The sequence below is a fragment of the Sorex fumeus genome, unplaced genomic scaffold (assembly GCF_029834395.1).
Source record: "Sorex fumeus unplaced genomic scaffold, SorFum_2.1 ptg000002l, whole genome shotgun sequence".
Taxonomy (NCBI): Eukaryota; Metazoa; Chordata; class Mammalia; order Eulipotyphla; family Soricidae; genus Sorex; species Sorex fumeus.
The window spans coordinates 13,260,506-13,273,367 of NW_026606059.1; the positions used below are offsets into that span (position 1 = coordinate 13,260,506).

Consider the following 12,862-nt stretch of genomic DNA (forward strand, 5'->3'; position numbering starts at 1 on the left):
GACTTTGTTGTTACTATGTCTGGCATATCGAATACTCTCGGTAGCTTGCCGGGCTCTCCGAGAGGGGCGGAGGAATCGAACTCGGGTCGGACATGTTGGCCGCTTGTAAGGCGAAAGCCCTACCCGCTGTGCTATCGCTCCAGCCCATATGCTCTTCCTTACATTGCTTTGAAGTGGTGGCTATAAAAACAAACAAAAAAAAAACTTTCCAGAGTCCTTCTAGACAGGAATTATGAGCTAGGAGACATAAAGATACGAATACCTTTTTGTTTTGATTTCTTTGTTTAGGGGCTGCACTTAGCTGTACTTAAGCCTTACTCCTGGCTTTGTGCTCAGGGGATCCTTCCTGGGGATACTCAGGAGACCAGATGTTGTGGTGGGATTTGAACTCAGATACTTCCCTCAAGGCAAGTGCTTTACCCAGTATCTTTAGCTTCTCTTATAATTCTTGAATATCAACATTCATGATGGTACTTTGTTCAGTTTTCTGACCTCTCAGTTATTAAATCTTCTATTCAGTATATCAATCAGCTCTGAGACTCAATTCTATAAATAGATTTTGAACAGATCTCTTTAATATTTCAGTCTGACTGCTCAGCTGTGACTGCCACTAGCTTGAGTGCCTCTCTAAAGATCCACTCCAGGTTGTCTTTGAGCGTGTGAGAATTTAAGAAGTGATCTGAATGGACGTCATGACCTTCTCTTCAGTGCCTTTCCTCCTTTCAGGATGTTTTTCTTTCCTCCTTACTCAACAAAATTACCACAATTAGTCAAACCTCACTCTCCTACATTGACCTGAAGCTTCTTTGACTTTCTGCTTTTATAGTCACCTGGTGATATGAAAGATTTGTTGAATTTAGCACTTCCACCTTGATATCGTCATATACACAGTTGCACATTGCTGCAATATTATTAATCATGATGGTGATGATGATGATGATGATCCCACATGCAGGAAAAGTGATTAGCTTTACCCTCTCCCTTGCCTCATTGTTTGTGTTGTCACGATGATTGGAAGTCACATGGATGCCTGACACTGATGCAGTTTAATTAGGGTGCCTTTTTAGGGTTGCCCTCGTCCTGGGCTGCAGTGTCCCCTGAGGTTCAGGCTCCTTTATCTGTGGCACCTGCTCGTGTTCTTACCATGGACTACAAGATCATAATTGGTTGTGGTGCACACATACTGGCTGTAGTACCGTGACATTGACACCAGTGCAAGACTGTGCCCCTGATTCCACACATGACACTTGCTTGTGCATTTAGCTGTAGAGCTCACCAGAGGTTGCACACAAGCTCACCAGAGGTTGCACACAACAGTTGTGGTGCTTATACACAGCTGGTTGTGGAGTTTCTAGAGAAGGTATGCAGCCACTATTTTTATTATTATTATTATTATTATTATTATTATTATTATTGAATCACTGTGAGATACAGTTACAAAGTTTTCATGTTTGAGTTTCATCATACAAAGATCAAGCACCCATCCCTCCACCAGTGCACATCTTCTATCACCAATTTCCCCAGTATTACCACCTTCCACCTTTCCCACCCACCCCCTGCCTCTATGGCTGACAATTTCCCCCATACTCTCTTCTCTACTTTTAGGCATTATGGTTTGCAATATAGATACTGAGAAACTATCATGTTTGGTTCTTAGAGAGGGAATTTCCAAGTCAATGATAGTTGGAGGAACCGTTCAGGATTGGAGATGTATGGAGAAAGTACAGCCACTATTTCATTCAGTGCATCCTGTGGACTGAGGCTGGTACCTGCGAGTATACTCTTGCAAGGCATGCGTTTAAGCCACGGAGCACACTGAGATCTTCCTCAGGATATCCTGGCAGTTATCATTTCCCTAGTGTCTCATTCTCTTTTTTTTTTCCCCTTTCTGTTCATTAGTTGACAAATCTTAGTTGTTCTTTATAAAAATTAAAGACAGTAGTAAAGGGGTTTGCCACACAGGTGTCTGGCTCAATTCCTACAGCCACATATATAGTCGCCCCCAGCAACTCCAGGTCGGAGCCCTGAGCAGAGCCAGCCGGAAGTGGCTGAGTGAACACCCCATTATGGAAGAGCCCCACTCAATCACCCACCTCTACCACCAAAGTTCATATTTGTAAACATTCAGGAGCAATGTTTCTTCGAATTTTATCATGAATCCTACGGTGTTCCAGATTCTGAGGTTTTATATATTTTATTTCTTTACATTACTGTGATGGAACTATCACTCCAAGATCAGCCTTATCCAAGGTGATCATCTACACCAGAAGGTGTAGCTCAACCCGCAATTACCTCTTAGTTGCATCTGTATGTAACTGGACTCGCATCTCTAATTTAATTATATAAATGGCATCTCTAACTCTCAAACACAAAAAGTAAACAGCAAATTCTGGTTTTGGTTCTTTCTTCCATCTCAGTGAATGACAGCTTCCTTCTTCTACTTCACGGGGCCAAAATAGTTTGTGCTGTCTTGGCCTTTTTCTTTTCTCACATCTTGCATCTTGTCCTTTACAAATCCGTGTGATCTTTCCTATATATCATGAGTTTTACTGCTTCTATCTATTTCTTCCATTTCGTTCACTTGAGTCCAACTCGACTTTTTTTTTCAGCACTTTTGCTTGAATCATTGCACTAAGTTAGTTCAGAGACAGAATCTGCCTGCTTCCCTTGTCCACTGATCTTGATTTTCAGTGGTAATTACCAGAGGGAGTTTGTTAAAATTTAAGTCAGTTCATGTCCCTTTTCTGCTTGAAAATTTAGAGCAATACTCCTCAACAATCAGACTAAAAATCATAAACCCTTAATATTACCTAAAAGTACCAAGGATATTCCAGACTGCATTTCCTATGTGACTCATTCTCCCTCTGATTTATTATTTTTCCATATAATTTATCACTGTAGTAGCCTATGTGTTTTGCTTTTCTAGTTCCATTCTGTCCCTCTCATTAGAATATAGAAGGCAGGAGGGTAGCAGCTGGGGGGAGGGATCTTTTTGTCCATTATTGTATCAAAGCCTGGACCAGAACATAATACACTTTAGACAGGAAAAAAGATGATTTGGTAGGTTATCAGCCCTCAATCAGAGACCCTCAGAATATTCTAAGAAGGGGCAACAGGTGGAAATTACATAAAGGTTTGGGAGGAAGTGGCACAGGATGAAGTTAGGGGCCCAGAGATAGAACAGCAGAAGCCATATGCAGGATACAAGGTAGGAAGGTGAGGACACACAGGAGCAGATAAAAAATTTAATGAATTAAACAATTTTCTCATGCTATCGCCCGCACGGCAAAGCCTGGCAAGGTCCCCGTGACATATTCCATATGCCAAACACAGTAACAACAAGTCTCATGATGGAGATGTTACTGGGCTTGCTTGAACAAATCGATGAAAAATGGAAGGACAGTGCTAAAAATTTTGACAGTGCTAAAATATCATATATGCTGTCATGCATGCTATTTATTTTGTAACTCTGGTTCAATGTAGAAATTTAAAAAAAATCCTCTGGAATCAAACAAGATTTTGATAAGTAGATTTTATCTTATTATTTGACTTTGAAAATCATACTTAATTTCTCTGCGCATTGTTCTCTCATTGTACGTGATGATAAAGATGAAAACTAGTGGCTGACTCCTCAGGTTTTGTGAGAATGAATATGAGAAAATCCATGTAAAATGTTTAAAATCCATAGAGCAGAGTTGGTAAACTTTAAATAAAGATAGCTCAGTATGTTGTTAAAATAATGTATACGACTTTTCTTTTTGTCTCATGGTCTTTACTTTTCAAAGTACAATCAGAGGCTAATCCATTTGAGATTGAAAATTTTAACCTTGATTTCATTTTACTCGCTGTGAGTTTGGTTCAGACTGATATATAATCAGTAGTTCTTTCAGCGTCTGACAGGGCCCTGAAGTGTTTGAATGGCTCATTTTCAATATGCTAATGCCATATTGGTACAGCCATGTCATTTCATCCATTTCTGTATTATAGGCAACTCCAGAGCGAGAAAAAAAAATGCAATTATATAGCTGACTTTTACATTACACAAAGACCTCCACAGGGAACCATCATAGTACATCATAAAAATGGCTAGAAAGGATTTTTCCTAAAAATAATACTCAAGAAGTTTATTGAAATCATTTTCATTGTAGAAAGGCATCCATGTGAAACTTTACATCACATGTGCAATCAGGTTAAATTTTTCACTTAGAAGAATATCCCTTAGAAGTACAACTTCCCAGTGGAAAACCATGCAGTTATTAGGAACGACTGAATGAGAAAACACTCTGTGATGTGACGGAACCGTAGGGTATCCCATTAAGTGAAATAAGTCAGATGGAGGACTTATACCAGGTGAGATCACTTATCTGTTGAATACAAAGAGACAAAACAAGGGATTGAAGAATATGAAACCATGCAAATTCTTGGCCTGAGATCATATAACTTGGCAGACATTTTGACGGTGGAGAGAAACAGGACTAAAGTTGATGTAAGGATGGTGGTGACCAGTCATGATCAAGTTAGTGATAGCAAAATGCAGCAACATTGTCCACCAATAACAAAATTTAACGGTATTCCAATAGTGTGACTTAAATTATAATATTTTTAAAGAAGTACAGTAGCCTTAACTAATATTCATTAATTCAAATTAGTTTTTTAAATTAATAAATATGCATGCAGGAAGGGCTGGAGAGATGGTGCCAAGGGTTGGGACTTGCCTTGTAAGCAGCTGACCCAGGTTCAATCCCAGCACCTGGGAGTGATCCGTGAACAAGGAGGCAGGTATAAGCTGGGTGTGGCCCCCCAACCAACCCAAAACAAAACAGGAAAAAGAAAAAAAAACCTGCAAGTATACATGGAGAATTCTTTTCTTCATGAGTTTAGTTATGATAATGAGTATGTAGTGGATGGTATATTGAGATTTTTAGTAGAGGTTTGATTACAAAAATAGGAAGACCAAGTGACTAGGAGTTTATGTTAACCATACTTTACTGTGCAAGTTTACTACTGGAGAGGAATTCTTTCTTTTTCTGGTAAAAATTAGAGCAGCTCCAAGATAAATACGTTTTGTTCCGATGTGTTATGAATTGAGTACAGTTTGTATGAAATAAGTAGAATAGAATCCTAGTTAATGCAGTTGCTAATCCTATAGCTTTTTATTCTACATGACTGTATCCCTTTCTCCTTGGCTAGAAAAGATTTATTTCAATAGTTGAAAACCTGAGTTCTAGCCATAGCTCTGTAAATACACAGATTTGCTGTTCTTGATAAAAGTAGTTAATTTTACTCCTTAATTAATTAGCCATAAATTAATTCTATGTGTCAGTTTAAAGATAAGGTTTATATCTGCCCTGCTCTTTACTTTTATTTTTTTCTTTATTTTTTAAAAGTCTTTTGGCCCCTGCTGGTACTGAGGGCTTTCTCCTCACTCTGGACCCCAGGATCACTCCTGACAAGCTCAGGGACCATATAGGGTGCTGGGGATCAAACCCAGATAGGCTGTATTCAACACAAATGTGTTACCTACCCATTACACCATTTCTCCAGCCCCATTCCCATTTTTTAATAAGTGTTTTTAAGTATATGTTCAAAGTGAAGGTATCAAGATGTCGTATATCATATGTTTGATCATTGGGAGTATATTTTGTTAGTTGTTATATCAAAACTGCTACTGGTGCTCTTTCTTCAGCTTTTGCTATTGTCATTTTCCATAGCTTTATATTTTGTTAGTAGAAAATCCAATGATAATTATAGTGATAATTAAAATTTTAAAAATTCCTTCCATTGTTTTATGAGTAAGTTTTGATGAAGCAAGTTCTTTTTGAATCATTACTATCAGTTGCTATGTCATTTTTTTCTTCTCATTTGCACAGGAAATGACTTATTTCTTGTAGCTGTTCATGAACTGGGACATGCTTTGGGACTGGAACATTCCAATGACCCCACTGCAATCATGGCTCCATTTTACCAGTACATGGAAACTGACAACTTCAAACTACCTAATGATGATTTGCAGGGGATCCAGAAGATATATGGTAGGTTGCCACTATTTATTCAATCAATAAAACAATGATTTCAGATTTTCTCTTATTCCCTTTTTTGAGAATAGATACTTTACATTTTGAGAAATCAATCATGCCTTATTGATATCAGTTCCAGATATCTTAATATATAGATCATAAGACTATATACTGATGAGGTGTTCTTACTGTGTTTCAATAATATACTTAAAATTAATCTGGTCAACTTTACTATTTAATATTTAGATTAAAATATAATAAATGAATATAACCAATGAAAACATTTAAAAATACAAATCTCCTACAGAAGATATTTGGAATCTGTAGCAAACAGATTAAACTCTCTTTTCATGAAATTTGATATTAGTTTCAACACATATCACTTCTGATTTTCAAATAATTCCTTTCAGGATAAACTGATAATTGATGAAATAATCTCAACAGGTTGAGTGCATGTTTTGAAAGCAGAGGTCTAACAGGGTCACCAGTACCATACAATCCCCTGAGTACTGGCAGGAACAATCCACAAATTCTGAGAAAAGCCACTGAACACTCCCAAGTATGGCCCCCAAACAAAAGCCAATAACCACAAAATCATGTACTTATCAGCAGTGTGGAAGTTATCAAACATGGAAATAAAAGTTAACAAATGGTTTAAGTTTATGAGATAATTCAGAACAAATTTCTAGTAGAGTAAAAATCATTTTTATTTATGTGATATGGTTAATGAATGCAAATGGAAGAAAAACTATTAAACATATTTACTATAATCCTAACTCTCTCCATAGAACCATTGACCTTTAAAAAGACTTTTATTTCATCATAATTGTTAAGAACTTGAGATTTATAATTTACATATAGAGAATATGCTTCAGTAAATTAATGAAGTAAAGCTTTCATTTTGATAATACAAAGACAAATGTGTGCTATTTGTATGTTAATAGCCAGTATCCAGATGATGGCATTTGCATTTTTAAATAGCATAGTTTAAGTTCACTAATTTATTTTGCATTTATTAGCTTTCCTATTTTAATATCTCTGTGGTAAGTTTTCTCTCAGTTAAAATATATTTCGGATGAAAAGATCATTTTCCAGGCTTTTATTTGGGGGAATACTGAGAAAAGATAAATATCTCTGGCACAAAATAAAATAGTTCATATGTTGAGTGAACTATCTTATGCCTCAGTGTGGTCATCAGGAATTCCTACTAAGTTGTTAACTTAAGTAGGCTTTTTCTCATGACCTCATGAATTAGTAGTCTAGACTAGAGGTCTGTAAGAGAATATTCCTTTCAAATCTAAATGTTATATCCAAACAGTTCTGTGTTTTTTTTCTTTTAAACAGAAATCCCTTGAGAAATGATGTTTTATATCTGTACCAAGTTGTATGTGTAAACTTTGGGTTAGTTTAGAGACCTAGTTTTTAGAAATACTTCTTTTTCACATTAATATTTCACTAGGGGCGTATGAATCAATAGATATTTTAGTTAAAGTATTTATTCAAAAAAGCATTATTCTAGAAGTTTTTAAAAAACATTTTATTTAATCAAATTACTGAATGAAAAAAGATTAGCAATATAGAGAAACAAGGTAGAATAAATTTGGTTTTGTTCCTGTTTATCTTTTAGAAATAATTGCCTAGAATTATCATCTACAAAAATTAGATTAAATGTGATGAAGCCTACATGCATGATTCTGGCATTAATTTCCATGTGTCTATTATTTATATACCACCTACCTCCAAAAAAGATTGCAAAACAGCTGTTTCAATAAAGTTTATGGTGATGCTATTAAAAATCATGAAAATTGTACAAAGCAAACCTAGTCACTTGGATCTAGACTTGAGCATGAGAAGTTTGTGATAGACTTGGCAATGACTTGTTGAGTCGTGCAGTTCATTTTTTCTTTTTTCAGAATCTGGATGGTCTCAGAGACCTTTCTGCTCAGGTTGCCTGTGACCTCTCTGATGAGTGACTGTCCTCTGTCGTAAGCATCTAGCAGCATTCCAGTTTCAAGTGCTGTTCTCTTATTTCCAACAGGTCCACCTGACAAGATCCCTCCACCTACGAGGCCTCTCCCCACAGCGCCCCCACACCGCTCTATTCCTCCCGTGGACCCCAGAAAGAACGACAGACCCAAACCCCCCAGGCCTCCCACCGGCAGGCCTTCCTATCCCGGAGCCAAACCCAACATCTGTGATGGGAACTTTAACACTCTGGCTATTCTTCGACGTGAGATGTTTGTTTTCAAGGTAGGAGGTTGTGTTTTTATGTTTTTTCTTTTTTAGTGATAGATTAAGTACCTACAGTGTCGCTTTAGAAAACAAGTTCTCATTCATTCAAACAACTGCCTTCACAGACCTCTCCCAGAAGTTCAAAAAAAAGCATCTTAAAAAATAAATGCACAAACGGGCTTAAATGTCTAGCATAAGACTGCTGGAGCGTTCTATTTGGGGAATGCGTTTCTGCCAGCAGAAGCTAAAATGCCTAGATATGTGAGGGTAAGGAAATGCTGCATGTTATGAACAGATAAAAAAGCATAATTTAAATCATGAATAGAAACTAATAGGGATGATTTGCTTGGAAGCTTAGCCACTTCCAGGCTCACTGAAGCTCTTCTATATTTGATTTGCAAATCTTTATCATGTCCCTATAATTTCTCTTGACAATTAGACCATTGTTTTTCAGGAAGAGTGTTGATCATTTGGTTTGGTCTTTGGGGGTCTGCTGGTAATTTTGGTATTTAATCTCATCTACTATATCATTTGATTTTGACTATTTATGCTGTTAACTTTAGTCAGGCATTTAGGTCTCCCTAATTTATATTGTTTTATAAAGATTAAAGCTAAGCTAATTTTGCTTTTTTGCTAAATGTGCTTTGTTATGCTATTGCATTCTTAGACAAAAGCATTGATACATAGTATGTCAGTGTAAGTTACATAAGTTGAAAACTAATGACCGGATAGTACTGAAAATAGTTTTCTCCCTTAATATTTATAATCTTAAAGATTAATAAAAACATAATTTTTACTTTGACGGTGGAATGTTAAAGTAGCTATATTCCCTATGCAATTTATTTTCAAATAAGATAATATGCTCTAAATTTTTGTGAACACATATCAATAAATAATGAAATGTATCATTTATATAGACTATTCTACCAACTGGAGAGCATACTACAAAGGTAGAGATTTTAAATAATTTTACCAGACAAAATACTCTCTGTCCTTTATTGGAAAATGAGAATTGGATTTTATGGAACATGTACAGGGGCACCATACTTTCCAGGAAAGAGCAATTCATTTTTTAAACACATGAATATGTTTTTGATTTCTGTAAGTGCTATGCAGTCCTTAATTAGCTATCTCCTGTCAAGCTAAATAGATTAACAAAATCAAGGGATGAGAAAAAAAATTACACTGCATCCCTGCTTCAGCCCCCACCTACTTGATATGTACTTGGTGTTCTAATATCCATGGCAGCTAGTTGATTCAAGAAGAAAAGAGAGAGAGAGAAGAAAGAAAGAAAGAAAGAAAGAAAGAAAGAAAGAAAGAAAGAAAGAGAGAAAGAAAGAAAGAGAGAGAGGAAGGAATAAAGAAAGAAAGACAAAGAAAAATATAGAGAAAGGAAATTAAGAGAAATAAAGAAAAATAAGAGAAAGGAAGGAAGGAGGAAAGAAAGAACGAAAGAAAGAATGAAAGAGTGAGATAAAGAAAGGAAGGAGGAAAGAAAGAACGAAAGAAAGAAAGAAAGAGGAAGGATGGAAGGAAGGAAGGGAGGGAGTAGGGGAGGAGGGGAGGAAAAGAAAGAAAAAAGAAAGAAAGAAAGAAAGAAAGAAAGAAAGAAAGAAAGAAAGAAAGAAAGAAGTATAAAGGAAAGTAAGAGAAATAAAGGAAAGTAAGGGAAAGAAAGAAAGAAAGAAAGAAAGAAAGAAAGAAAGAAAGAAAGAAAGAAAGAAAGAAAGAAAGAGAAAATTAATAGAAATAAAGGAAAGTAAGAGAAAGGAAGGAAGGAGGTAAGAAAGAAAGAAAAAAGAAAGAAAGAAAGAAAGAAAGAAAGAAAGAAAGAAAGAAAGAAAGAAAGAGAATGCATTTGCTTATTCATAATATATCACATAATAACTGAAATATTTCAATTTTATTGTTTTAGCAGAATTTCAGTATTTTAGTTTTCCCTTGGGTATCATAGCAGTATCACCAAAATGTCAACCTTATCTGACTTGATGATGTGGAAGTTGATTCTAGTTACATTCTTTTCATTCTTCCTGTCAGTCTAATTAGTTTATTGATCTCCGAGGAGGCCAGTCTCTCTCTCTCTCTTTTTTCTTTATCTAATGTTCATTTTCTATAGCCATTTTTTATCTCCACGTTGTGGGAATAATGCATAAAAGGCTGACAAAATGAGGTTTTGTACTCACTTGTTCCTGGAACCAGGAAATGGATAAAAAGTACATAGACACAGTCTCAAGTAAAATCCAGTAACCAGTATTTTTATCATCAAGATGTACATTTAAAAAGCATTTACCCCATATAAAGCATTAGAGAACATCTCTCTAAACTCTCATTTTACCTTTGATATGGTGTTTACAAGACAGAGTTCCTAAACTTTTCAGAATTTATTTCTCTTATTAAGCTCTTTCTTTCTCTAAGAATATTTTCTGTTAAGTATATTTTATGATAGATATGTCATTACTATTTTGTAAAAAAAGTTATACCTATCTTGTGGATTTGCTGTATAATAGCTTCATAATTTTTGTATTCACTTAGTTCACAAATGAGTATGTATGCCAGTGGTTTACTAGGATCCAAGGATTTATAAAAAAAAATATATCTTTGCAGAACTCATATCTAATTAGCAAAAAATAAACATAATCCCGACTTCAGTTATGAAGCAGGACTTAAAGGTACAATGTGGATATGAAGAATAATTGGTAGTCTTATTGAATAGATCAAGAAAACTTGATAGAGAAAAACTTATGTTGAATTTTAAGGGAGGAAGTTAAAAGGAAGATTAAAGTAATTTTTATTTTATGCACTAAAAATGTATATCAAGGGAGAGCAAATTTATATATTAACTGTAGTAAAAAATGATATATAATTAAACTATATGCAAGATTTCATCAGAGTAAAAGAGTGTGATTGAGTAATTCCTGTTCTTAGTCAATAGCTACCATGGATTTGAGTTACTAACATAAGCCTGGATGTATGCCAGGTGCTTTACATTTATAATCTCTAGACCTTAAATTAATACAGCAAAATTCATAGCTTTCTCTTTTAAAAATGAGAAAACAGAATAGGGAATATCAAGTAGTTAATACAAGTTAAATGTTTCATGAATAGAATTCACTAGGTTAATATGATCCAGTTGATTTCAGAATCTATATATTTCACACTATATATCCAGAAAGAGTAAATGTGTTAAAAGCAGTGCAAACTATATTTTTAAAAAGTAAATATTTAAGGAATATTTATTGAGCTCTCACTGTGAGCTGCTATTCTAGGTACTAGCAATGCAGCAGTAAATAAAACAGTATGGACCTGCTTTCTTGGAACTTGCATTCTATTTTAAATTGTGTAGACATGTTAAGAATGCTTTATACAAAGATTCCATAAAGTCTCATAAAAGATTGGAGAAAGAATCTACGTGACTGAACTTTCCAAATTCTATTCTTCCTTTCATGATCACTATTTTCTCCATGACTCACTTTTACCTGCAGTCTAGTCTATCTTTTGAGCTTACCAATAAATTAATGTTATTTCCCCAAGGATCTTTCCCTTTGTATCCCTACCTTATAAGTATTTCTCTATCATGCTCATTGTTATTAGTTAGGTCATTTCTTATTCAGATAATTTTTAGGATCACCAACAAGTTAATTTCAGTTTGATTAATTTTACATATTTTCCTTTTTCTTATAAAGTATATACATATATTAGATATGTCTTTATATCCTCAATCAAAACTTTCACCGAGTTTTAGTGTCTGGACTCTTTACACTATACAAACTGTTCCTCATGTCTATCCACTCTGCTCTTTAACCCAAAATATATTTAATAATTTTTAAATTTCTCTCTATATTCAATTAAAATGCATGAAATTTTGGTTGTCTCAATTTCATACTGTTGTATGCTACTCACCTAGATTATAAACTTCTTCAGAACAGGGATTGGTTTATGCAGACTTGACAGTGTTCAGCCTAAATAACAAAGTCCTCAACCTAGTAATGTAGCACTGTAGCACCTAGTAATATACTAAACCATAATTAGTATTATCCCTATAAAATAGTTGAAATGATGTGAAATTACTGGAAGTATTCAGCTTATGAGTTTTTCCCTAACATTTCTTTGGCACCAGCAGCAAAATGTTTACAGTAGTGTTAACATTTAAGCTATTTTATGTACAAAGTCATCACCAAAATGCCACACACCCTCCATGAGTATCTCACTTCCTCTCCATTTCTTCCTTCTCCCCAACACCTTGCTGGCAATGTTCCTTGTTTGTGTAGTGCCATGAGGAGCTTTTACTTAGGAGTGAGAATTTGCATCCAAGGTAAAGCACTTGACTTGCATGTGTGAAGTCTGAGCTTCAATTGCCGAAACCCTCCCTCCCCCACAAACACTCTATGTATTTAATATAAATTTTAAACAAAATAAATGATATTAGTAAAATGTACTATTACCAATTGCGCTGTAGCACTGCCCTCCCATTGTTCATCAGTTTGCTCTAGCGGGCACCAGTAACGTCTCACAACAAATTGTGAGACTTGTTGTTACTGTTTTTGGCGTATTGAATACGCCAAGGGTAGCTTGCCAGGCTTTGCCATGTGGGCGAGATACTCTCGATAGCTTGC

At 35.2% G+C, this 12,862-nt stretch overlaps 1 protein-coding gene across 1 annotated transcript in view; it reads left to right on the forward strand.

Annotated features, from left to right (window-relative positions):
* The window catches only part of MMP16 (matrix metallopeptidase 16), a 302,144-nt gene that overhangs the window by 213,068 nt on the left and 76,214 nt on the right, over nt 1-12,862 (forward strand). The window contains exons 5-6 of the mRNA XM_056110867.1: nt 5,871-6,032; nt 8,056-8,267. Of these exons, the coding sequence (XP_055966842.1) occupies nt 5,871-6,032; nt 8,056-8,267 (374 nt within the window). The remainder of the gene's footprint in view (nt 1-5,870; nt 6,033-8,055; nt 8,268-12,862) is intronic.